We start from the raw sequence: 27,500 nt of genomic DNA, 5'->3' as shown, positions 1-27,500 counted from the left end.
CTGGCCTTCCCTGAATTTTCGTTACAGATATCAATAAAATCACAAGTAAATTAGAGAGCCGCTACTAATTCAGGTGCGCTTCATTATAACTTATGAATATTTACGAAGCCTCCCAGCAACTTACGCGGAGACAGAAGATACATCAGCCAGCACAAAGACTGAGCACGCTCTCATACGCGGCTACGCGTAGTTCCATTACGATAACAATCAAAACAATGTAAAATTCAAAGGAGATGGGAAAACGTGGTAGCCCAATCATCTCTTTGCAGAAACTGAAGCAAACTATACCTGGAGATTCCTTCATTTAAGATCAGCGCAATCTGTTATGATAATCTGACACTGACAATGGCTTGCCTAATCTCAACTGTTATTATCAGCTACGCCTTTCACGGGACGAGTTTCTGTTCCCGGAGGCCGCCAAGACCAGTAATTGTTGGTGCGTTAATAGTGACTCCTGCATAGAAGAGGGCAACGAGAGGTCAGGCAGAGAAAGAGAAAAGAAGGGGGACTGGACGCAGGCCGTGATACAAAGAGATAGAGTGGACGAGAGAGAGAGTCGTGGCAATTCTGGGTAGGTTAAAAAGATGGAATTTTAGATTTCTCACGATCTACTATAAAAATGCACTAACATTAAAATGATGAATCGTAAATTTAATCAACCACGAATGGGAGAACAAAAAAAAAAGAAAAAAAACAGCAAAATTGGAGAGCGATAATACAAAGGACGACAGAGGTATATAAAAGTAATTGACATTAGTATGGTGAGGGTAAGGAGGCCATGCTACCTTTCACTACTCATTCCTGCACGAGCCGCACGAGCCACACCCAGCCAGCTAGTGTAGGGACACCTGACGGTTAAGTTCATTACCATCTTCCTGAATCAAAAATGGATATGGAGACAACAAAAGGAACTTGAGTAATAACTTCTGAACTACAATGAGGTAAATGGAAGGTAGAAACAAACTTGACAGAGAAGCTAATTACTGTCTTCTTGGATTAAAAGTAGACGGACAGAACAACAGAAGCTTGAAATATATGAAGACAGAATAAAAAGAAACGCGAATCATGTAAAAAAAGAACAATTGGAGCTGGAATCACATGAAAACAAAACAACGAGAAGTGGAATCATTAACACAAAACAACAGGAAGCAGAGTCACATGGAAACAAAATGACAGATGTTCGAATCACATAAAATACTTAACCAGAGGAGCTTCAGTTACAAGGAAACAGAAAGAACATCAGGAGCTGGACTCACATAGAAACAGGACAACATAAACTCGAGTCATCAGGGGAAATCAACACAGGAGCCTCAGTCATAAGGAGAACAATAGGAGTCTGACGCATATGCTCGGGACTACAACTAAGAAACACAAGGTAGACACAGACCTGGGCCAGGGTGAGGGGCGGGCTCTCCAGTGGCGGTGGGCAGAAAGGCCGCCACCTGAAGGAGCAGCAGAAGGACCAACAGGATTTCCGAGCGCCGCTGTGGGGGGCGGGGGGCGCCAGGGAGGGGGCGGCGCTCCCCCTGGGCCCATTTCACCATCCTGCCCGCCTCCCCTCACATCTGCAAGTATATGGAAACAAATCGTAATTACACAAAAGGAATAAATGAACGTGTATTGACTGACGCACGCAATCTCTAACACGCAAACATTCACACATACACTCGTACACAAACAGTTACACGCACACACATACACAGTCACACGCACATACACAGTCACACAACGATAACTCCCCGCCTAATTTCGGGCCTTTCCCGCCGTACATCAGGAAATTCGGGGGTTAAAGCATCAAATTACTCCGACACGATGACGGGGCAATTATCACCGATCGGACAATTAGGAGAGCGGCACACGCGCTATACACGGAACAGTCAATGGTAAAATCAATCAGCATCATGAGTCAGGGCAACACACACACACAGACACACACACACACACACACACAAAGGATACATAATGAGTGTCTGAATGCTCTTTACGTACCGAGTTACACACACACACAGAGAGAGAGAGAGAGAGAGAGAGAGAGAGAGAGAGAGAGAGAGAGAGAGAGAGAGATGCATGCCACTGACACCTCCTCTACTCAAATATGTAACTGGCCCAATCAGGAAGCCCCAGCAATATGTAAAAGCAACCAATGGCGGAGTATGTAGAGCAAGGGAGTGGCGCCCGTCCATGGTGTCCGCTGCTGCTGCTGGCTGCTGCTATCACCATCACTCATACCTGCCGCCCACCTCACCGCTACTTATCACAGAGAATTATAAATGAATTAACTCTCTCTCTCTCTCTCTCTCTCTCTCTCTCTCTCTCTCTCTCTCTCTCTGGTACGATCTTTCTATCACTTTTTTCTCTTATTTCCACCGTTGTCTTCTACCGTCACCAAGAACCTGTATTCATATGAGGCCACATTCTTACCTGTTGGCCAATGGTGGACCCTGACTACCATACTACGACCCTTACTGGTGGTGGTGGTGGTGGTGGTGGCGCTTGGTTCACCTGTCTACCGGTGGATAATTAAGTGTTTTTTTCCCTTAAAGAACCATTAAGTTAGGGGTACAATTTCCAATTTAGATACACAGTGGTAGTTTCCATGCATGTTTCTCTTCTTTTTACTATGGTGGTAATATTGGGGTTTGTTAACTTGTGCAATTTTCACCAAACCCAGATATCAGTGCTGGGTTGACTCTCTCTCTCTCTCTCTCTCTCTCTCTCTCTCTCTCTCTCTCTCTCTCTCTCTCTCTCTCTCTCTCTCTTGGTGCCCCAGAGCCAGAATGTTGCCTCCACATAAAATATCATTGTGCTTCTGTTCACTCACTCCCTCCCTCCCTCCTTCCCTCCCTCCCTCCTTTCCTCCCTCCCACCCTATCTCCGTTCCTCCCAGCATCCTTCCCTCCCTCTCAGCCTCCCTTCAGCCTTAACGAAGCACTCCTAACGTGGCTCCTGCCGAGGGAACGATCCTACTGCAGAAATAAGTTTAAAGATATATAATTGTTCTCTGTGTGTGTGTGTGTGTGTGTGTGTGTGTGTGTGTGTGTGTGTGTGTGTGTGTGTGTGTGTGTGTGTGTGTGTGTGTGTGTGTGTGTGTGTGTGTGTGTGTGTGTGTGTGTGTGTGTGTGTGTGTGTGTGTGTGTGAAAGAAAGAACCAGAAGAGAGAGAGAGAGAGAGAGAGAGAGAGAGAGAGAGAGAGAGAGAGAGAGAGAGAGAGAGAGAGAGAGAGAGAGAGAGAGAACGTTCCGACATCAACAAGTTTATACTATCATCATTATCATTACTATTATTGTTATTACCCTCATTACTATTATCATAAATATTAGTAACCACCTCGCTCCTCGCACGTCACTCGGATTGCAGGGTTTCTGGGCCGCGCCGGGAAGGAGAGCAGAGGGAGGAGACCAACACCTAAGAGCGATACATCATGGAGAAGGCGGCTGTGTGCTGGACAGGTTCCTCCTCGCCTGGACGAATATGCTTGACGGAGGCAACCTGAAGGCACTCCCGAGACCTCCTTTCTCCTCTGGAACGAACCTCAGCTGCTCCTCACACCAAAATCAAGGTGCGTTTTTTTGTGTCAAGTTTTTAAGAGGTATATTTAACCTGCTCTCCCTTGCCTCTTCCTCCTCTCTCGGCTACCTAACCCCCTCTGCCACCTTCCTCGGTCACCTCCCTCCTCGGATCCCTCTCTCCCCGGGTACCTTCATTTGCTACTGGTTCTGCCTCTGCCGCCGCTTTTGTTGCCGCTACTGTTGTGGCCAGTGCCGTTCCTTACTGCTCGTCGCGAAAGCTGGTCAAGCAGGCGACTGAGCGAATATGGAGACGAGGAGGTTTGCGGTGCAGGTGTGACGGAGAGAGAGGTGAGGAGCAAGAGAGAGAGAGAGAGAGAGAGAGAGAGAGAGAGAGAGAGAGAGAGAGAGAGAGAGAGAGAGAGAGAGAGAGAGAGAGAGGGTGGGATGAGTAGTGGTGATAACTGTTTCGTGTTTTGCCTCAGTGTTAAGGTTCGCCTGGAAGATGCTTAGGTTCTGCCAAGGATAACACCTGCCACTGACTCATCACTTCATAAAGTTATCCATTCATTCCCAGATGCTAACAAAGCAATATTCACATATTCTTAGGCCTCTTTTAACCTCCTTTTGGGCGACTCGCTACTTGCCAGGCCATTCCCCTTTGGAGAGATGCAGGTGGAGGAGGAAGAAGGGAGTGGTGAAGAAGAGCAGGGTGAGGGTCTTGGAAGGGTGGGAGGGGTAAGCAGGGTTTGGTAACAGAAGCAAGACATCCAATCATGTAACGTTTTTTACCCTGTCTTTTACTCTACAAATGTGACGTCAAGGGTTGCATTTAAGTGCCACCTGGCGACGCCGTAATTATCAGATAAAATTGTAAGGCGATGTTCCGCGTGGCATGTGAAGCTGCGGACCCAATTTAGGTTGGAAGGCATTAAGTTTCTCGTGTGTTAGTATTCAGAGGAGGTGGTCTCTCTCTCTCTCTCTCTCTCTCTCTCTCTCTCTCTCTCTCTCTCTCTCTCTCTCTCTCTCTCTACATCAACATCTTGCAGAGTATACCTCAAATGAGTCATCATCTGAAGCGCTAGAGAACAGGTCCAGGTGATGCAAAACCTATTTCCATCACCGGGAACAAAAACAATCACGAGAGGAAACATTTACCTGTGAAAAGCACATAAACCGCGAGATGGCCACAATATAATCACTAATAAATCACCACCAACGAGCATACCATTACCTGGGAGTTTCACGGTGTAGCTGTAATATTCTCACCAGCACAACTTTTACTCCCAACATGCAAGGTATCGAAAAACCGGAATATTGAAATACTGCCACGCAAAAAAAAAAAATCTTCCGTGTAACCTCAAACTTCAGACAGGAACGAGAAAAATAATACGATGCATAAAAACGTTAACAATATATGAAAAAAAGCTAATTTATGTAAAGTAACACTGCGTTCAGGCCTCAAGTTTCCCAAGGGCCCCAGTGCTTGCAAACCGCGGTGAGCGTCGCGCCGCCCAACGCCAAACACATACTCCTGCACCACACATGCTCCTAAGCCACCAGCCACCAGCGCACCGGTAACAGGATATGCAGGCGCGTGGGAGACTCGTGAGATTTCTTTCCTTTCGTACCAAGAGAGAGAGAGAGAGAGAGAGAGAAAGAGAGAGAGTTAAATTTACACCATAATGAACAAAGAAATATATAATTGTGCATTTATACCGTAGGTCGGATTAACCTTAAAACGAGAGAGAGAGAGAGAGAGAGAGAGAGAGAGAGAGAGAGAGAGAGAGAGAGAGAGTAAAAAAAGGAACCCTGTAGTTAGATAAATGGTCTATTAAAGAACCACACCATCACCAAAACCATTAACTATCACCATCTTCATCACTACCAACCACTACACCGTTGCTGTCCACCCCTCTTCTCTCTCTCCCTCACCCTCCTTCCGTCCCTGTCTCATCAACGTATACAGATTCCCACCGCACCACCGCAGCAGAGCCTTCCGTCTTTACAGCACCTCGCGCCTTAAATTACCGCGCGTCACCACCTAGGGGCCCGCGGAAGCTCACCTAAGGAGCCAAGGGGAGGTTATTGTCGCCGGCCACGCATTAATCACGACAGGAATCCAGAAGTAATCTCGGGAGGCTTAAGGGACGAGAGAGGGAGAGGGAAGGGGGGAGAAAAGGGTAGATGTATAAGTGTATAGGTCTTTTCCTCCGTGTATGTGTGTGTGTGTGTGTGTGTGTGTGTGTGTGTGTGTGTGTGTGTGTGTTTACGGTGCGGCATCAGGTAAGCGAGTGTGGGAAATTCACGTAAGCAGGAGGCGGGGGATCCTCATTAAATACCGTTGGGAGAGAAACTCGTAGAAACACCAGCAACTGTACTCACTACACTGGCAAACAAAAAGAAGGCAAATGAAGTAAGTAGAGTATCTTCTGTCGTTCCACAGCAAGTTCTAAAGCAAAAGAATATACCTTCCGCGTGTGTGTGTGTGTGTGTGTGTGTGTGTGTGTGTGTGTGTGTGTGTGTGTGTGTGTGTGTGTGTGTGTACCATTTTCCAAGCTCACAAGGGAGTGTCCAGCGGCCCTCGCGTCCTGACCACTAGACAACCGCCTCCTGAGCGAGACAACCACGGCAAGACAACACAACTAATGACCGGAGCGCCTCCCCGTCAATAAGGAAGAGCGGAGAGGGGACGGTGTGCAAGGGAGGAGGAAGAAAAGAGGGGCAGGAGTGGTGATCTGCATGAATGGATTGGCGAGGCGTGATTAATTGTACGCTGTTCCCTTCCCTCTCTCTCCTTCTCTTCTCCTTCTCCTCCTTCCTATCTTGTCGTCGCCTCAGGTGCGCCACAAATTGACGACACACTCACCTGTTGAGGAAGGAACGCGTGTGTGTGAAGGCGAGGTGAGGCAAGGTAAAATAAGCGAGGCGACTGTTCCCAAACGCTCTTGCTCTTGTTGCTGAGAATATATTACGCATTTTGTTGGTAAAGCAATCATTGGCTAGCGTGTATCAAAATTATAGCCAAATATGATAATGAGAGGTAATTTTAAAATGTACTTATAAATACTGTAAGCATTTTTTCTGAGGGATAAAATGTAAAGGCAGCCGTGTAAAGCATCGAGAGTTTGAGTATTGAGAAGGATGGAATGATTACCCAGGCAGAATACAGCTAGGCATCGTACCGCACAGATACAGCTCACGGTAAATATTCTTCAAACAAAGCATATAATATATTGCTAACTCGATAAACGAACGAATGTACAGACACACGCAAACACACGCGTCAAAAAAGAATAATATATATAAGTAACTTTAAACAAGGATACTGGAGCGTAAAATATGCAGACAATATTATGGATGTAAGGCGATTTAGTTTGCATACTAAATCGCGCACACTTACTGGAATACGCCTGAAAATGTGTAGTGTGTGTGTGTGTGTGTGTGTGTGTGTGTGTGTGTGTGTGTGTGTGTGTGTGTGTGTGTGTGGAGAAAGACACAAGAACAAAAGCTATTCAGATCCCACCAAACGCGAATCGCAAGGACACAACCCGACCTCGAGGAGCAAAACACACACACGAACTCAAAGGGAACAAAGATAAAGAGAAAGAAAGAGAAAGAGAGGTTCCGATCCCTTTTCTAGCTGGGTGCGATGGAGAAAACGAGGACTATCGATGACTTCCAACTGGTAACAAAGGGATCGGGTTCTCTGGCCGCCAATCGATGAAGAAAAACAATCGGATTTGGACACACGAGAGAGGAATCAAAGGTGATATATTGGCGATCACACCACCCGCACTTGGGATCACAGGAGGGACTCAGAATCTGCAACAAAAGAGCATAGGAATCGCTCGTTCCAGCCTGGCCCGACCTTATCCGAAAGAACCAACATGAGAGAAAGAAAGAGAGAAAGAAAAAGATAGAAGAAAAGAAAAAGAAACACGAGCTAATAGGTAACATTTAGATACGAAAACACTTTGTAGAAGGCTATTCAGAAATGTATAGACTGGTATTTGGCATCCTGTAAACATTGGAAGTAGTAGTAGTAGTAGTAGTAGTAGTAGTAGTAGTAGTAGTAGTAGTAGTAGTAGTAGTAGTAGTAGTAGTAGTAGTAGTAGTAGTAGTAGTAGTAGTAGTAGTAGTAGTAGCAGCAGCAAGAAAAGAAAGAAGACTATCACTAATATTTTTTTTTTTCCTATTTCCATGTGGCAAGATTTTCAGACTTTTCAGAAATAAACTCTCTCTCTCTCTCTCTCTCTCTCTCTCTCTCTCTCTCTCTCTCTCTCTCTCTCTGCCCTCCCTGCCCTATATTCCTTATCCATTGTATCGGGCCGGACGAACGAGAGCAGGCCAATACGATTAATGGGGCTTCTTGCATTCACGGCGGGTCGGGGGGCAAGTCAAGAATCAATATATCCATGACAGAGGAATCGACCTTCGGCGGGTTTCTGAGTCATGCAGGCGTGGTCGACCTATCACGGCAGGCAGGCAAAAGGGAGGGAGGCACGGAGAAAAAAAAAAAAAGGAATGAGAGAAAGTGTAGGTGTCAAGAAAGGAAGGCGAGGGGTGAGTGGAATCGTAATGCATTCAGGTGAGGGGGAAGAAAATCGAACCCTGAATATTTACGTGGGTACTATTTTGTGTAGACGAGGCGTGATATTAGAAACGTAAGGATGGTGCGTCTCCGGAGACATGTGATAGGGATACTGAGGAGGATATAGAGTAGGATATGAGCGGGGGAAGAGAACACGACGTCCTTGGGCTAATACTCGTATGAGAAAGGAAAACGGAGCCAGAAGGAGAGGAATGTAGTAACTGGAGGAACGGAAGGCGTAGGAGGTGGAGGAGATAAAGGAGACGTTACAAACAACAACAAAAAAAAAAAAAATTACAAAGTGAGAATTACATGGAGGAAAACGAGTGAAAGGTGGAAAAGGAGGACGAGAAGAAGGACCGTACTGGACTGTAAACCCCACACAGTCAGGTCATCCCAATAAATATTTCACGAAGGCAGAAAACCAAAACACGTCAGTGAGGGAGAGCAAGACCGGCCACAAGCACCCACCACCACCATCACCACCACCAGTACTGCCACTATCACCACCATCACCAAGCAACCTCAGCCTCACAGCCATTCTGCCTCTGCTTCGCCGCCCCTTCACTCCTCCAGCCAGCCCCTGCCGCTGATAAAGAGAGTAAGCCACAAGATCGGTGATGCTATCGGAGCCTCACTTGCCACACGTCATCAGCAGAGATCAGAAGGCACACGCACTACAGCCTTGACATTCTCCTCTTTAAACTCCTTGTCCCCAAAGATCTCTCTCTCTCTCCATCTCTCGAATATAAGCAAGACCCCAAACCATTTCAGGTAGACTCACTTTACCTGTTTCTATTATCTAACGTATAAAAGAGACTGTTTTACTACTACTGCCACTACAACTACTACCTATCATCCTCCATCTATTACTATTACTACTTCTACGGCTAAATCTCCAACAAGTTATCAAGAGAAAGTGTTTGCGTAGTGTTTTTATCAAGTATTCAACTACAACGTCCAGTGGATCTGATATTACATAAAATCTCGTCCGGGTCCTTTTCTGACAGCGAAGTAAGATTTTTCTGCTTCACCGAGATTAGACAGACCAAGAGAGGGAGAGAGAGAGAGAGAGAGAGAGAGAGAGAGAGAGAGAGAGAGAGAGAGAGAGAGAGAGAGAGTACTTAAAAGCTCCATTTGTATCTGTCCTCCTTCCTTGGATGGTTGGAATGGGAGAGTTTTGTCCTAACGTCTCTCTTGCTTCTTTTTTCCCGTCCACTTTTAAGCCAAAGGTTACGTGTTTGGAATTGGCTAACACACACACACACACACACACACACACACACACACACACACACACACACACACACACACACACACTAAAAAAAAAAAGTTGGAAAACCTGTATTTTTAAAAGCCAGAACCTCAAAAAGTTATATCTCATCACAAACACACGAGCCAGAAAGTTAAAAAAATGCGAGTAATGAACACATGAGTCTGATGAATGAGTGATGTGCGCCACACACACACACACACACACACACACACACACACACACACACACACACACACACACACACACAAACACACACACACAAACGAATAAACAATAAAAAAAACTCTAGACATTTATTCTCCAACTCTCCACTCTGAATAAACTCCAACGTCGTGTTCCGAGGCAATTTTACTTATTTTATACACTCTCTCTCTCTCTCTCTCTCTCTCTCTCTCTCTCTCTCTCTCTCTCTCTCTCTCTCTCTCTCTCTCTCCGCGTGATAAGAGCAGCCTCCGCCCCGCAGTTCCCGCTCGTCTAATACTCGTTCAGCAATCAACACCTTTTCTAATGGGGATGCATAAGCGTGCCATGACTCTCCGATCTCCTTCATCCACCAGGCAGAGGCAGGACGACCCCGGCATACGGATAGACAGACAAACGGACGGGGCCATCAGATAGGGCGCCCTCCACTTTCAACTTTCACACCCTGGCATGACCCCTCTCTTCCTCCTCCACTTCCTTCTGCTCCTTCTCCTTCTCTTCCTTCTCGTTTACATCTTTTTCTTGTAACCTTTTTGCAGTCTTACTTTTTTTCTTTACTATTTCTAGCATCCAATCTTTAATTATCTTTTCATTTACTATTTCCCCTCCTTTTACTACTACTACTATTCTCCTATTTTTCGCTGTTGTCTTTCCTTTTCTTTTGCTCGACCAGTTTCCAGAGACACTGAGAATGGTAGAAATTTCCTCGGCCAACCTAATTTTCGTCCTCTAACCAGAATCACCACCTCTGTCCCTTCCTCCTCCTTCCTCCCTCACTTCTCCCTCTCCTACATCTCCCTTTGACACTTCCATCCCCTTTCTCAGTTCCCTTCAATTACCTTTTACCCTCTTCTAATAATTCTGGTCCTTATCTCCACGCCCATCCTCTTGAGATTTCTTCCTCCTTCTCTCCCTCCCTTCTGGTCATCACTCTTCCTCTTCGTTTCCTTCATCTTCTTTCCTCTCTTCTACGATTCTTTCTTCGTTTCCCCTTCCTCGCTCTGCTGTACGACTATCAATATCATTCCCATCTTTGGCGTCTGTCTGTCAGTGTTTATCATGTGTGAGTCTTTCTCCTCTCCCGCGTCGCTATCCATCATTATTTCAAGTCAGTTGTCGTGTAGGGCAATAGTCGCTAATTGTGTGGGAAAATATATGCACATGTACTTAATATAGTGAGTGAAGGTAAATAATAGACAGGTGCAGAATTAAAGACACTGACAAACTGACGTGATAGTGATGGAATCGAAATTTGAAGGTTTTTTATGTTATTTTCTTTTTGTTTTACATGTTTTGCAGGGAATAATATAAACTCTTCATTAGTTTTTTTTTATTCACAGATACTTTGTTGCTCTCTTTCTACACTCTCTCTTCTTCATACCTCATCTCGTTTTCTGCCCTCAATCTCCTATTCCTCCTCTTTCTGTTCCTCCACAGTACATACCCGCCTCTGTTCCCACTCCTTTAACCTCTTTTCTTTACATGCTCCAGTCACCAATATGCGGCGTAAATACCGTTAGTTTCCCACAACAAAACTCCAACCTACAGAATTTTAGATGCACTAGCCTTCCAACAAACACGGTCCCTTTAAGGCAGGTGTGGGGTACGGAGCAATGAAAACACACCTCGTTCCTCGACTTTTGTCCAGCTGAATCCACCACGATTATACACTTGTTACCAGAGCATTTTAATATTCTCGTTAACAAGGCAACTTTACGGTCCCTATCTGCAAACAGGAGAAGAAAGCACTCACCTGTGTAATCAAGTGTTGGAAAGTCCTGTCTCTCATAAAGTCTTGGGGGACGGGAAGAAAGAAGAAAGTACGGGTTATATATCTACCTCTTCATTATGTAAATTCTGGGTCTCGTTGGGGCCTTTTTGACAGGGAGAAGTGAGCAAGGGAAAGCAAAACCCAGCTAGCGTCAGAGGAACGTGGCATTCATTAGGCGAGTATCTATGCAGTGACTTGAACTCAAACTGGACGCTGACACACACACACAAACACACAGGCAAGCTAAAAACACACGCAACCCTTTGAACCGACAACTAATACGAGTAGAGAGAAGCACGCCATGGAGTAAGAATGTTGTGGAAAGGAGGCAGGCCATATGCGGGAGTGTTAGCAGGAGGGGAGGAGTTGAAAGGGAGTGAAGGGATGACCGGAACCACGTCACTAAGAGGGAAAGGAGAGGCAAGGGTGGAAGGGAGGATTGGGGAGGGGAAGGTTAGAGCTATGCAAAGAAGTAGCCTCCTTAATTGACTTTTCAGGTAACGCCCCACTCCAGCCTGGCCCCTGGGATGATAATGGTGATGATGTCCGATACTGCTGCTACCCACGACGATGCTGGTGATGGCAGTGCAGGGATATGGGGTGAGAGAGAGAGAGAGAGAGAGAGAGAGAGAGAGAGAGAGAGAGAGAGAGAGAGAGAGAGAGATGTATTCAAGATAAAACGTACCAGAAAAGTAATTTCAGAGCACCAAATAGAATTATAAACACAAAATAAGCAAGAGAAAAAATTAATATTAGTGTGACAATTAAAAAAAGACGCTGTAAAATATCAAAGAACAGACAATGAAAGTCGAGAAAACAATTAGCTGCGTCGCTTTATGCAATTAAGGACGAAAGAAAAAACAAAAAGGGAGAAGAAGAAGAAGAAGGAGGAGGAGGAGGAGGAGGAGGAGAGGAGGAGGAGGAGGAGGAGGAGGAGGAGGAGGAGGAGGAGGAGGAAAACGAGGAGGAGGAGATAAAATAAAAAAGACACGTGCGGAAGGAAAATAATTAGGTGGTGCTGTCAAGAGAAAATGACACGCAAGAGATGACAGTCGTTTGACTAATTACAATTAATCTAATTTCAAAAACTTCAAGGTGCCTAATGACATCGAGGAGGAGAAAAGGAGGAGGAGGAGGTGATGGTGGAGGAGTTGAAGGTGGAGGTGGAGGAGCTTAAGATGGAGGAAGAGGAGTAGAAAGTATTGGTAGAGGAAGAGGAGAGAAGGAAAGGAGGAAGAGGAGGAGGAGGAGGAGGAGGAGGAGGAGGAGGAGGAGGAGGAGGAGGAGGAGGAGGAGGAGGAGGAGGTGATGGTGGAGGAGTTGAAGATGACGGTGGAGGAGCTTAAGATGGAAGAAGAAGAGGAGAGAAGGAAAGGAGGAGGAGGAGGAGGAGGAGGAGGAGGAGGAGGAGGAGGAGGAGGAGGAGGAGGAGGAGGAGGAGGAGGAGGAGGAGGAGGAGGAGGAGGAGGAGGAGTTGAGTTGGAGTTGGAGTAGGAGTAGGAACAGGAGGAGGAGGAGGAGGAGGAGAAGGAGGTATAGGAGCTGAAGAAAAGAAGCAGATAAAGGAGGATTTGTAGGAAAAGTTAAAAACAAAAGAAATAAAAAGCCACCATTATGAAAACTAAAACAATATTCATTAAATGGAAGGAGAAAAATTTTAAATCCTCCAGTAAACATTCTCCCCGATACTCAGAGAAGCTTTCCTCTAAAATACTCCTCTCTCTCTCTCTCTCTCTCTCTCTCTCTCTCTCTCTCTCTCTCTCTCTCTTTCTCCACGGTAGCCCTATTCCCACCTGCCTTACTTCCTTCCGTTCCCTCCCTTCTCTCCCCTTCCTTCCTTCCTTCCCTCCCTTCCCTTCCCTTCCCTTCCCTTTCCCCGGGCGGTGCTGTTCTAACAATGGCCAGTTTCGAATCAGATTACTGAGACGGTCTTTTTATTTATTACTCTACAAGAAAGGGAAGTTTTTTTAAGCACACCCCTGCAATGTATAGGAGAGAGAGAGAGAGAGAGAGAGAGAGAGAGAGAGAGAGAGAGAGAGAGAGAGAGAGAATGTTTTTTTGAAATATAAGTTTGGGAAAGAATAGCAATGATTCAAAAATATCACTCTACTGAAGGGACAAAACCAGGATCCTAAGAGGCTTAAGTGTTTTTTTTTTTCTTTTATATATCTATTTTTTTTCTGGCAGGACATGAAATACGTGGGCACACAAACATACAAGACCCTGGAAGCCCTTCTCACACAGACAGGCAGATTCTCTTATGTAAAAATGATAAAAAAAAAAAGATAAAAAAAAACGCAACTAAAAAACTCAATGAAAAACTGGAAAAAAATAAACACGGGAAATGATTAACACTAACCATCACGAAATCAAATAACAAACAAAAATACAATTAACCCTTTCAGTACTGGCACACATTTTTACCTTGATATTTGCGTACCATTAGTCCATTTCATTGACATTAGGATGGAGGTCAGAAGATTAACGGCCACAGACTTCACTATTCTAATCCCCACATAAGTTTCTGAAGTTGTATAAAATCGCTAATTAGTAACCACAAGGAATATGGAAGTGTGTCAAGGCACTGAAGGGGTTAACAACAAAATTAAGGCAAAAAAATATATATATAACTGGAAATTAAACAGAAACAAATAATACCGACTATTACCACTAGTCCATCAACGAAAAGCAAACCAAACACAGACTAAATTAACAGCAAACAATGACAGCGATGACGAAGGCGGCGGCTGCTGCAACTACCACCACCATCACCGCCACCACCACCACTACCAACAGCACAACCAATAACAAACACCGTCCCACGTAGATAACCACAAACAACACGCGAACACACAAACACCATCATCACCACATCAACAACAACAACCCTCGTAAACAGCAACTCGCGGAGAGAGAGAGAGAGAGAGAGAGAGAGAGAGAGAGAGAGAGAGAGAGAGAGAGGTGGGAATAAGAAAAAAGGCTGGACAAACTCACCCCGCATTATGCAAAACACCCACAATAAGAGAGGAAGGAGAAAAAGAGAGTCACTTCCTTCTTCTCGCCTTCACTCAAAGTCAATGGTTCCTTGAAAACGTCGACTTGGGACCTGAAGGAGAAAAACAGGGACACCTCCGCCTTTATTCCTTACAAACTCACTCACTTTATAACGAGCCCCAATCCCTCCCTTTAAAATAAAAAAGGAAAATACAACAAATATAAAGAAACGTAATATAGAAAACTTTATTTACACACCTTATGAACCAAAAGAAGAAAAATTAATGCTGGAAAGGACAACGAACACAAGGAAATATAAAGGGATACACACAAATAGATTGCCCAAACACTAAACTTAATTACAACTCCCCACCACCAAATAGAAAAAAAAATAAGAAGAAAAGACAAAAGGAAATACATAAGCACAACCACAACGACAGAGACAAGAACCACAACACTCAAATTACCAACCAAAAAGAGAGTAAACAAGAAAACAACGAGAAACTTAGGAGGAAAAACCAAAGAAAACACGGAATCACAGCCAACAGACACAGGCATAGACTGGAACAAAGAGAAAGAGAGAGACATAGACAGAAACAAAAAGGAGAAAGAGACAGACAGAGAGAGAGAGACACAGAGAAAACATGCACACACACAAGCCATGCCAAGTCGTAACACAGTATCCAGTTGTTCTAATTTCCGTAAATCCCAAACGCAGACCAGTTCCCACGCCGCAAACGACCGCATTAATTGGTCATTATCTCTACATTATTAGCCCGCCAGAGTGGATCGCAGTGGCCACTCACACCACTGACTCTGCTCACAATGACTTCCTCTCCCCCTCCCATAAATGTTGATCCACAAGACTGGTGAAGGAAGAAGGAAGGGACAAAAGGAGGAGGAGGAGGTGGGCGTTAAGTGGACGGGAGGAAATGACAGAAGGACGAAGGAAGGTGGGATGAGAGGAGGGAGGAAGGAAAGAAAGGTGGAAGTAGGAAAAGAAATCAACAAGGAAGAGGAGAAGATGGAGGAGGAGGAGGAGGAGGAGGAGGAGGAAGGAGGAGGAGGAGGAGGAGGAGGAGGAGGAGGAGGAGGAGGAGTCTATTAATAGGCATCTTAACATATACAAGTAAACAGACAGGAATAGAAAGTAGAGGGTGGAGGAAAAACAAGCAGAGAGAGAGAGAGAGAGAGAGAGAGAGAGAGAGAGAGAGAGAGAGAGAGAGAGAGAGAGAGACTGTAAAGCCTGCGAGGTGAAAGGGGTGAAGGGAGGGCTCAGGGATAGGGATAACATGTCAGGGCATAGATGGTAAATGAAGGGAATCCCAGTGTGGAATGGAAAGCGATGGACTTGGAAGAGAGAGAGAGAGAGAGAGAGAGAGAGAGAGAGAGAGAGAGAGAGAGAGAGAGAAAGGCAGGGCAGGACAGGACGAGTGGGTGGAGGCGGTGTATCCCTCAGTGTATCCCTCACTCTAACAACTGTGACTAATTCCTCCTCACACACAAAGCCAAGAAAACCTGTAGTGGTGAAAACAACAGAACATTAGGCCTTGGCTCAGGGAAAATATTGGACGAAACATTCTCACACACTTTTCGGGATGAGTAAAATATGCAGTTTCTACCTTGGAAAACAAATACCTGTCTTCTTCGATAGACTTAAGGCATTAGATGTGTGCTAAGATAGAAAAAATATGAAAATCTGCAGCTAAATTTTTCTCGTGTTTTCATTCTTATACGCTTTTTCTATGCATGGGCCGGTTCAATTTTTCCTTCAGGTTTGCATACACGAATCATGGCGCTAAATTATGCATGTTTCCCTTGATCCAGGCGAGACGGAGGAATAAATACCATCGTTTTCACCCGCTCACAATTGCCCACCGAGGCGCGGCTGATGAAATGCCGAAAAATGTAATGTTTATCGTCTCGGAAAGACAACAGTTGGGAACCACAAAGAGACAGATTACACGGTGCGCCACTTCCTGTTTGTACGACCGGAGGGAAAAAAAATGGACCAGGTACTAAAATAAGAGACAAGAGAGAGAATAAAGATAAAAGATAAAGTTATATTCCCTTCGCATTTCGCTTTGTTTTCTCTCTCTCTCTCTCTCTCTCTCTCTCTCTCTCTCTCTCTCTCTCTCTCTCTCTCTCTCTCCCCTGGACCACCAATCGAACGCCACAGGAACTACAAATAGTCGCTCGTGATATGCAAATGCGTCAACAGGAGTGAATAAATATCTTTGAGTTTTTTTTTTTTCGACTGCATCTTTTACTCCTAAAGGTTCTCCACTAAGCAACGACACAGTTATGAAAAGAGAAAGAAAAAAATATATTTATACAAAATGACTACACCTCAAAAAAAAAAAAAAAGAGAGAGAGAGAGAGAAACAGTTATACAGACAGAAACTAAACAACTAAAATGCAAATCCAAAGAGTGTTATAAAAGAAAACTTATGCAAAACCTCACCAAACACAAACCAAACAAACACATAAAACAAACACAAACACACACACACACACACACACACACACACACACACACACACACACACACACACACACACACACACACACACACACACACAGGAAAGCAAGCACACCCAACTAACTCCTCTTCCATTATTAAAGTCAATCCATGAACATTTTCTATACTCTTACTTTTTTCCTTACCCAGAGAGAGAGAGAGAGAGAGAGAGAGAGAGAGAGAGAGAGAGAGAGAGAGAGAAAGATAAAGGCGCTAAGTGTTGCTGTAATTGAAAGCGATCGTGTTCTTCTTAAGAGTTAGCACCGATTGCTCCGCCACGGCCGACTGGGTGCCCACAATAGAGCCTGGAAAGTCACTGATTACTCCCTTTACTCAGCCTTTCCTTGCCTTGCACTAAGAGACTCTTCCCAATCTTCTCCTTTCTCCTCATCATCCTTTCCTTTCTTCACTTTAGTTGCTCTGTTCATCCTTAAGTTTTGCTTGACCAGAGAGAGAGAGAGAGAGAGAGAGAGAGAGAGAGAGAGAGACCGGTTCTTGCTCTTTTCAACACGTACAATATTGCCATCCATAACTTCACTCCTGTTTTTGATTGCCCTAGCTCTCTCTCTCTCTCTCTCTCTCTCTCTCTCTCTCTCTCTCTCTCTCTCTCTCTCTCTCTCTCTCTCTCTCTCTCTCTCTCTCTCTCTCTCTCTCTCTCTCTCTCTGACTTATGAGTAAACTAGTCTGGAGAGAGAGAGAGAGAGAGAGAGAGAGAGAGAGAGAGAGAGAGAGAGAGAGAGAGAGAGAGATGCCAGGTGTTGAGAGATACTTTTACGAGATGGAAGTAGCAATGAGCGAAAGAATTCCTGCTAAAAACTCGAGCTCGCTCCCTTAATGAGTGGGTGAGAGAGTCCATGTTGTTACTTTATTAAACTTTAAACGTGAAATTGCCAATCGCCTAATCTCTCTCTCTCTCTCTCTCTCTCTCTCTCTCTCTCTCTCTCTCTCTCTGCTCCGGCAATTAAAAGTGTAATAATATAAATACATGCTCTTTAATATCCACTATTCTATGTTGCTCTAATTCTGAACTTCAAACTAAAGGGCGATTGATTGGCTAACTATTTTTGGCCCCGTGACTTGAAGGTCAAAATGAACGTGATTATATTTCATTCACAACACAAACTTGAATAAGATGAAACTAAATATGGGAAACTAGTGCCTGCTGTAGATTAAACGTGTGTGTGTGTGTGTGTGTGTGTGTGTGTGTGTGTGTGTGTGTGTGTCTCGCTCCACTGCCCGCTGCGCCCCACCTCACACACTCACTGGCGTCACACCTTCACCTCCCTCTTGGCTACTTTCCGGTCCTGAGTATAATTACAAAAATGAAATAATCCCTCACTGTCAAGGCTTCCGAGACTTGTACTGATTAGAATGCACAATACACACACATACACACACACACACACACACACACACACACACACACACACACACACACACACACACACACACGACTCCTTTCTTTCCAACATCCTCGTCCCTCTTCTTTTCCTCCTCTTCATTCACCTCCTCCTCCATCCTGTCTCCAGTCCCTCTATTCACGGTCCAGGCTTCTCGTGGGTGACAAATGACGGGCAATATGCCAGACACTGTAATTACCATCACTCGCCTCTGTGACAATAACTATCTTAACCATTACCTTCCTCCGGACACTTCGCAGTCCCCGCCCCTCTCCCGATGCTGATAAATAACAGACGAGTCGACCTCGAAACCTTCTCACCTTCTTTCACAGTGCTTTAAGAAGAGAGAGAGAGAGAGAGAGAGAGAGAGAGAGAGAGAGAGAGAGAGAGAGAGAGAGAGAGAGAGAGACGGTGATGCCTGGCCAATCAGTGGTTCGGGTCAGTAGCGGGCTTGAGAGAGATTTAGTGGTAATGGCCGGGAGAGATTTTGGAGAAGGAGAGGTCAGTGTGATGGAGCGACACTGTCTTGCTCCGATCGCTGCACGTGTTGTCCGCCCTTTAATTCCTCGACAAAGGTGGGGGATTTATATTTACATGCAAAGATGGCGTTAACTTCACGGCGTATCTTCCCCCTTCGCCGTAAATTAATTAGAGACCACGGCGTTCCCTTGTGCTTGGCTCCAGGCACTCGCGGTGATGGCGTGATAGAATTCTACTCCAGTGCACCTCAGGCCACACGACACCAAGGCGAGGCGGCGCTGCTCCACAACCCCGCGATATTCCTGAGGCGGCGGCGGCACGCAACTAGACCATATCGTTAAAAGAAGTCGTCACCAAGCTAAGTCGGCTAATGAGACCCGACAGGCGGAATACCTGTAGCAAATGTGATTACTGAGCAGAGACTCGTAAACTGCACGCCAGAGTCATAAGTGGGACACGAGGGGAGGGAGGGTGAGTAGGAAGAAAGGAAGAGAAGTGGGGTAAGGCGAGGCAGGAAGGTCCTCACGCCTCATCGATCTCCCGCGTTTATGAACTGTGATAGGCACCACCCCCGCGTTTTATTGTGCACCGGCTGGGGGAAGCGGAAGACGGAGGATGACAAGGTGAATTTTCCTACCACGGGGAATTAATTTTACCATCACTACACAGCTTTTTAGTTAGACCCAATGACTATTCATTCCCTTTTTCTCCTCCTTACGGCCATTCTTACTCTCTTCTTCCTTTTCCTCCACTTCTTTCCTTCACTTCTTGTTCCACCTCCAACTCCAAGGAGAACGCGATTCAAGAGTCCAAGATAGAATAGCACCGTGACACGAGACTCCGGCGGCTTAATGTCCCTGGATACGTTCTTAACTTCAGGGTACGGCCCAGCAGCTCACGAGAAAAAAAAACATGTCTTTTTTTCTCAGGATTCACAGTCGTATTAGTGTTGTTATTTCTGCAGCGTGATTAGGAAGCATGGGAGAAATAAAAGCGAAGTACGAAAGGTATCACGCACGCACGCACGCACTGACGCACGCACGCACTTTCAGACACATATAAACACACACACACACACACACACACACACACACACACACACACACACACACACACACACACACACACACACACAGAGGAACCTGAGTAGCCATATGAGCTAACTTGAAAAGAAACGCAGGTAACGCAGGTGAAGGAGAAATAAAAATTTGGAAAGTTTAGATTCAGTCAGCGGTGCGCCCTCTCCTCCTGCCTTCCGCCTAAGGTTCATTTGGAGGCGAAAGATTTATCATCCTTCAAAAGAGGGGATGAAAGGTGGTGCCGACACACTGTTTGTCAAGCCGCCTCTCTGTAAACCTCCCGCTGGCAGCCTCTTCCGGTCACCTGCCGATGGAAGGTGTCCTTAGGGTATCGCCTTTGTGTTGCCTTGCGTTATGTTCGTCAGCAGCTGGTGTGTTTCATGCAGACAGTTATATATTGGTGCCTTTTTTTGTTAGCTTCCCCTGTTTCCTCCGTCAATATTTCACCTCTCGCTACCTTGTTCTTTGATTCTTGTACTGGTCTTGCCTGTATTGCGTTTATGTTCTGGAGAGTTGAACAAGTGACCAGTCTGCAAAGTTAAAGCGTTTTTTTTTATCAGTATTGCTTGTATTCCGTGTATACTTTCAAAAGACGAGCCAGGAAGTTTCTCTACTCTGAGGTACACGCACCACCATAAACAACGCGCAAGTACCTGCAACATATCATGGCAAAAATTCCAGATTTCCAGCCTAGACACCAGCTCCTGGAAGACTGATCCCTCTCGTCCCTCACAAGCCGGGACCTCAAACTTTTACCTGGAAGTATTTTCACTTGTCTGACTGAGCTTCCACTATCGACCATCTTGAGAGCTGAGAAGTTCTCGTGTTCAGTCCAGCGTGATAAGAACCATCAAGTAGCACTCTTAGGAGCCGGACTGTCGGGAAGGATCAGGTGGCGCGTGCTAACTCACTGTCACCCCGCGTTCATATCACAACTGTTAATGGTAATACAATACTTCCAACCGGGGAAGAATTATAAGAAGAATGAACGCTTCGTATTTTCTCTGCATTGGTCATCTGCACAAATCAATATACGGAACACATATGCAATACAGTGGTATGAGTTAACTATGTGATAGCGTTGAAGTAAAGGGACTGTTTGAATGTTGTTGGCAATAACTTACAAGGAGAACATATCAAACAAATACAAGTATCAACATTAGCATACGAGTGAACATTAACCTCTGAACATCTTCACATTTGCTTCTGGACGACACGAGGCAAGGAACATGAAAAAATAAAAGATAACATGTCTGATTCCTCCCAGTGGATCCGTCTAGTAGGATTACGCGTGTCTAGGTTACTTGCATTATAATACGTAAGCATCTTTACCAGGCAAGGGAGAGGGATGATAACGTGATAGTATTGAGGAAAAGAAGGTATGAGTGTTCAATCTTTTCTAACGAGAATGAGACAGCCTGAGGTTGCTCCCCATCTTACCAGGACTCGCTTTTCCTTTGTTATAGCTCTTGTGTAAATATAATAGTAACAAAAAATTAATCAGAACATTCCACAGAGTACAACGTGAGAGTATCAATAGTCAAACATTGGATAGGCAAAATAGAAATAGTTCTCATCTATCACTGTTGAGAGTAACCGTTTTTTTTTTTAGAAGTTTGAATACATACGAGTATACACTTCCTAATCTTTTTGTTTTTTATTCCATTTCTGCAAAATATTTACAGAAGAAACTGTTCCCCACCAACAAATACAGGAAATTTTGTCGAGATATTTGCCTCCAACACGGAAAATTTCTTGTTTTCCTGCCAGAAATGCTTGTTTATTAGGCAGTTTGCAGCGCTGGTTATGTTTTACTGTCATTTCCTCATCTGTGTTATCAAGTGTGCGCCGCGTTTCCTCGAAGGTTTCGGCTCATTTTCTCGCTTTAATACCAAGCTATATATTTGGTAAATGTTTTTTTTTTTTCCTTCTTGTTCTTATCTTCGTATATGATTCCCGAGCTTTGTCTGATTGCATATATGTTTATTGTTCCCCCTGTCCCCCATCTCACCCGCTCTCTCTCTCTCTCTCTCTCTCTCTCTCTCTCTCTCTCTCTCTCTCTCTCTCTCATATTCAAGGTGAAATACGCCTTATACAGACACACGTACACACATATGCACTAAAAATACAAACTTTTAAGCAGCTTTATGATCTCAATTATTTTTTTCTCTCTCTTTCTCTCGATATGCAACTGCCTCTAAATATTCATGGAAATGGGGAGGAGGAAAAAGAATTATGAAGTATTAGGCATTTACAAGTATTTTAGTTTCAGAATACACACACATGCAAATATTCCCTGCATATACCGATGGAGTTTTCGAAGATACATCAGTTGTTATTGTGTTTCATGCAAGGAATTCCTGCAGCAGTGTATTACTTTACGATCTCTCTCTCTCTCTCTCTCTCTCTCTCTCTCTCTCTCTCTCTCTCTCTCTCTTTGTGACGAATTAAACCTGTCCTTTTGTGTTCTATTTAACATTTCCTCATCTCTCTCTCTCTCTCTCTCTCTCTCTCTCTCTCTCTCTCTCTCTCTCTCTCTCTCTCTTTCAATGGCCACACCCTAATGGTACCACAAGGAAGAGCATCTCGTCTAAGTTATAACAGGAGGCTGCCGCAAATTAACCAGACCACCTGTACTGCGGGAAGGAACGGGAATGGACGGGAAGGGATGGGCAGAACCTCGTCCCTCTCGCGACCACTGATCCGAAACTGATGGGGTTAGGATCTCCCCCTGAAGGCTCCTGGTGGCGGTGGCTGGCTGGCTAGTGGCGGTTGTCAAGTCAAGAGGGGCCGCCTATGACAGCCTGTCCGCATAAATCGTGGCACAATAGCTATCTTCTTGGCGCAGAGTCCCTTAAATATTGAAGACCACAAGCCACAACCGCCCGCTTCCACTTCATAAACAAGAGTCTTTCATCACCTAAAGCAAAACATTTCAAGCAATCAACTCCTACGATTTACTGGGCTTCTTTTTTCTTTTTCTCTTCGTGCGGGAGAGGAAGTCTCTCTCTCTCTCTCTCTCTCTCTCTCTCTCTCTCTCTCTCTCTCTCTCTCTCTCTCTCGTTGGGGGTTCTCATATGTAAACTCGCTCTCAGTCTATCTTCGTTGCGTGGAATGGAAAACTGTAGTGGTGGTGGTGGTGGTGGTGGTGGTGAGGGTGGTGGTGGTGGGTGTGCTGTAAGAGGAGGAACAGAAGAAGAAGGGAAAAGAAAGATGATGAAAAACAAAATGAAGAGAATGAGGTTGAAATTAAAAAGCAGAAGCAGGAGGAGGAGGAGGAAGAAGGAAACAAGTAAAATTATTGAAAAGCGTTAAGGAGGAGAAAGAATGAAACATAAAAATAGAGGATAAAAAAATACGAAAAGAAAGAGGACGAAGAGGAAAACGAAAAGAGAAGGAGGAGGAAAATGGCGGGAAAGGAAACGAAGAAGTGAAGGAGGAGGAGAAGGAGGAGGAGGAGGAAGTGGTGACCAGTGTGTTGACCTCTTCCTTACCTGCACACTTCACCACCACCACCAACACAACCACCACCACCACCTTTAACTCTAGTATCCTATTCCAGCACACTCTTAGTCCCCTTGCAGTCGGCCCATCTTCCCCCTTTCCTTTCAGCTCCATGTAGTCTCTCCTTTCACTCCCCTCTAATCCTTTCCCTTTGGCTCCCTGCAGTCCACTCTACAGCTTACAGTCACACACCTTCGTCAGTACTCTAATACGGCGAAGTATTCTGTTTGTTTTTAGATAGACAAATAACTAAATACTGCTGTGTTTCATATCCTACGTAGTGTTGTAAACTGCGCTACTCATTCAACTTGTTTTCTTCTGTTTCCTTGTTTTCACCTAGATTTCAAAGCTAATACCTTTCTCTGTATTCTAACAAGGGGAAGTATTATGTTTATTGCTTAGACAAATTGATAGATTGAAGCATAGTATTGTGTCTCTACAAAGACCTTATTAGTGGCTCTAACATTTTTTCCCAGCTGAATTACGAAACATACCTTTCTCTATATTTTCATGAGGGGAAATGTCATGTTTGTGTTTTGATTAACAGGTAGACATATTTGAACATGTTATCGTGTCTGTGCCAATATCCTCATTTGCAGCTCTCAATCAACCTGCTTTTTCTATCTTCCCTTTAAGGTTTCTATCGAAATTATATATCAATTAGTGAATATGAGCCCTTATAAATACGTGCGTGCTCAAAAACTCGCTAAAAACGGCAAAAAAAAGATCGTATCAGTAACAATCTAAACACACCCACGGCGCTGCCCCGGATGCCATATATAATTTTTTTATCCTGCTTTTGTATTATTATCCCTTTGGGAGCGTGAAGATCGGGAGGGAAGGGGAGAGGGAGAGAGGGAGGGAAGAGAAAAAGGGATGGAGGCAAAACACACAAAACTGGTCTTCCACCTGTCCTTAAAACACACACACACACACACACACACACACACACACACACACACACACACACACACACACACACACACACACACACACACACACACACACACACACACACACACACACACACACATCCCGAGATAAATGTCTGTAATCGCACACCAACCCCCTACTTACCTGGCGGGAGTTAAATTACCTGCAGTGTGAGGAGACGCAACTGGAGGAGGAGGAGGAGGAGGAGGAGACCGAAGGAGGAGTTTGTGCGACCTAACCAAGTCTAGCCGCGCCATAACTTTCCCCGCCAGCTGATAGCCCCTCCTGACACACAGCAAGATAAGTCATCCTCTTAACAGTGAGAGATTTTTCCTTACTTTCTTCTACACGTGTACACAACTCAAGAGGAAGCAAGTACTACACGTCTTAAGATTGCATTTTGTAAACACCTTCTGCAGCTCACCATCACTAGTCAAAGTTCTACGGATTTTTAAGGGCTTTTTTATGATTCTAGAGAATGATTAACAAAATTTCTACATGGTTAACAGAAGAAGCAGTCCTGAGGGCCTTGCTAATGATCTTTTGTGGCCTTTGAAAATAGATGTGGCAAGAGACCAAAACATTTCTGAATATTAGTCTCGCTCTCTCCATGATCGCTACACAGGACATCACGATCCTCCTCTCTCCTTCCTCGTTTTCCTTCTTGTCATTGGTAAAGACATCCTCCTCAACAGACAAACAGAGAATAAGAAGCGCCAGGACGCCATTGACAGCATGAGGACCCGGCCAACTTTTGCTGCGAGGAAGCTCATTACAACCAATTCCGAGTCATATTCGTGAAGGGATCGAGTGACTTGCCTGTAATACGAGCCGTTGAGGGAGGGAAACGAATAAGGAAGATGCCAAGGAGAGGAAAAGTGCATGGGAGAGTGAGACGAGGGAGGGAGAGTGGGGATGGTGGGAAGGGAGAGATGTCAGAGGAGAGATGCTCAGAGGGAGGGAAAAGACGAGACAGCTGAAGAAGAGATGCAAGGGAGGGTGGAAAGGTGGGGGTGAGGGAAAAAGGTCAGAGATGTGATCAAAGGTTGTGAAGGAAAACAGATAACTGAGAGAGGTGCAACAGTGGGAGGGAGTCAGGAATGGGGTACAAGGGAGAGAGAGTAGGACTGCGGGGAGGGAGGAAGGACAGATGCCAGCCGTCGCCGTCCGTCGCCACCATAAGCAATGTGTCCATCGAACCTTCCGTCTCGCGCTGCACTGTTATTTAAAATTTAGTACGGCATCAGGAGTTAATGGTTGCTTAGGGGGGGATGGAGAGGGGCGGGGGAGAGAGATGGAAGGGAAGGGGAGGGTACGGGAAGGGAGAGAGTGGGAGGGAAGAAAGGAAAGAGGGAAGGAGGGAAGGAGGGAGGGAGGTAGGACAGGCGACGCAGGCTGCCGACGGTGACTCATGCAGCCAAATTACAGCCTGCGAGTAGCAACAGCACGGCGGATCAGGGGGTCGCCGTGCACCAAGAGACTCGCCCACACGTACACGAACACGTACCCCACAGGAAAGGACGTGGTGGACTGGACACTCGCCCCTCTCCTCTCCTCTCCTCTCCTCCCCTAACCCAATCTATTAATGACTCGCCGGCAAGGCTCTGTTGGCTGGCCTGGCCCACCCAGATAACGAGATATTTGACCCCCTCCATCCCCTCGGCAAGAAACTCTCACCTCACTTCACCTGAGTCAAGGCTGTCCAGGTGAGGAAGACACAAGCACCTGTAAGCCTTCTGTTCACAACTTTACCTGCCTCCTTCCTTCCCTGCAACCTCCTGCTACTATCTCTCACGTGACGCTTAGAGTTTTCGTGATTGCAGTCCTGTTCAGCTCAAAGGTGGCGGCTGAGAAATTAACGTCACTTATACTTTACCGCACGACAGCCGAACGAGGCAAACCCGACAAGAACAACGCGTCAAATAAAATCAGGGTCAAAATTAGCCCCTTGGCAGACACCACGGTTGAATCTGACAAGGCTATGAATTCCCACACCAAGTATATCGGGCAGTAATTCTCCTTTAGCATCAACGGGAGAGACTTTTGCTATACTGAAAGGCATCCCATCTTAACTTTAGGCAACACAATGGCCGGAAGATCCCTTGGTGCTTCCTAGAACGAGAGGTGCTGTGCATGGAGGGCCGAGGCTGTTTCTGAGTGGAAGTTACCTTAGCAACTTGCAGAGGGAGATGAGGGGAGAGGAGGGGAGAGAAGAGGGAAAGCCAAGGCACCTCCTCTCGTCCTCTCCTTCCCTCCCATTTGATTATGCCCTCGCCTTCCTTTCACTTTCCCTCTTTCTCCTCATGGACAATAGCAACCCGCCCACCTGCCGTCAGCCGGGCCTTAGTGGGGAAACTTAGAGAATAATGCTGCCTATAGGGGAAGGTGATGAAGATAATGGTGGTGGCAGTACTGGTGGAAGAGGAAGGGGAAGTAGTGGTAATTGTTGTTGTTGTCGTTGTTGTAGTGGTGGTCGAACATGTGTAGTAGTAGTAGTAGTAGTAGTAGTAGTAGTAGTAGTAGTAGTAGTAGTAGTAGTAGTAGTTGCAATAATAGTGGTGGTGTTGGTGGTGATGGAAATCGTGGTAGCTGTTTTAATAATAGTGGAGGTGGTGGTAGTGGTGGAGGTGTTGGTGGAAGAGGAGGTGGCCCCGCAGACATTAATTAAGCTAATGGAGATGTTTGTTTACATACCACCCATTGTTTAAATATTAATCTGCATACCGAGGATAGAGAACTCACTCACAATTACCCATGAAAGATCCACCGACAAACTAATGAAAAATTTCTGCTGGGTATGTAATTTTTTGCTCTAGACATTCCCACATAAACATGAACAACTCTGTAATCAGTAAAGATTCACGTCAGGATGAGGAAATTAGAAGAAGGTAAAGTTTAGATATTCCATGTAAAGCAGTACAGTTCCTAGTCCTTGTTCCTACATCCTGCCTGTCCTCTCACAACCTGCCTTTCTGTTCTCTCCCCTCTCGCCAACCCTCCCCCACCTCCCTTCCTCCCACCACTATTCCACACTCCTGTCCCGCCCAAGGCTTTCTTTCAGGCTGAGAATGAACCCAAACACAATTTACCCAGTACCTTAGCAAGGCGCACACCTTAAATACATCACACATACCAGCACGAGGCAGTAACTGAAAAAAAAGATAAAAAAAAGAGTATGCTAAATGATATTACCAAGATAAAAATTATTCTAAGAAAAGAGGAGTGTATTTCGTGACCCAAG

The 27,500-nt window shown here is 45.3% G+C and overlaps 1 protein-coding gene across 6 annotated transcripts in view; it reads right to left on the bottom strand.

Moving 5' to 3' along the window:
- LOC123498554 (netrin receptor UNC5C-like) overlaps window positions 1-27,500 on the bottom strand; it is a 397,723-nt gene that overhangs the window by 359,903 nt on the left and 10,320 nt on the right. For 5 of the 6 annotated variants that reach the window (XM_045245754.1, XM_045245758.1, XM_045245756.1 and 2 more), the window contains exon 2: window positions 1,388-1,565. In XM_045245754.1, the coding sequence (XP_045101689.1) occupies window positions 1,388-1,544 (157 nt within the window). In that variant the 5' untranslated portion in view covers window positions 1,545-1,565. Of the gene's footprint in view, window positions 1-1,387; window positions 1,566-3,418; window positions 3,430-27,500 lie in introns of those variants that run through there. The other variant, XM_045245755.1, reaches the window with a different exon arrangement.

The sequence above is a fragment of the Portunus trituberculatus genome, chromosome 48 (assembly GCF_017591435.1).
Source record: "Portunus trituberculatus isolate SZX2019 chromosome 48, ASM1759143v1, whole genome shotgun sequence".
In the NCBI taxonomy this organism is placed as follows: domain Eukaryota; kingdom Metazoa; phylum Arthropoda; class Malacostraca; order Decapoda; family Portunidae; genus Portunus; species Portunus trituberculatus.
The sequence above is the reverse complement of the archived record's forward strand: the minus strand, read 5'-3'. Positions and strand labels throughout refer to the sequence as shown.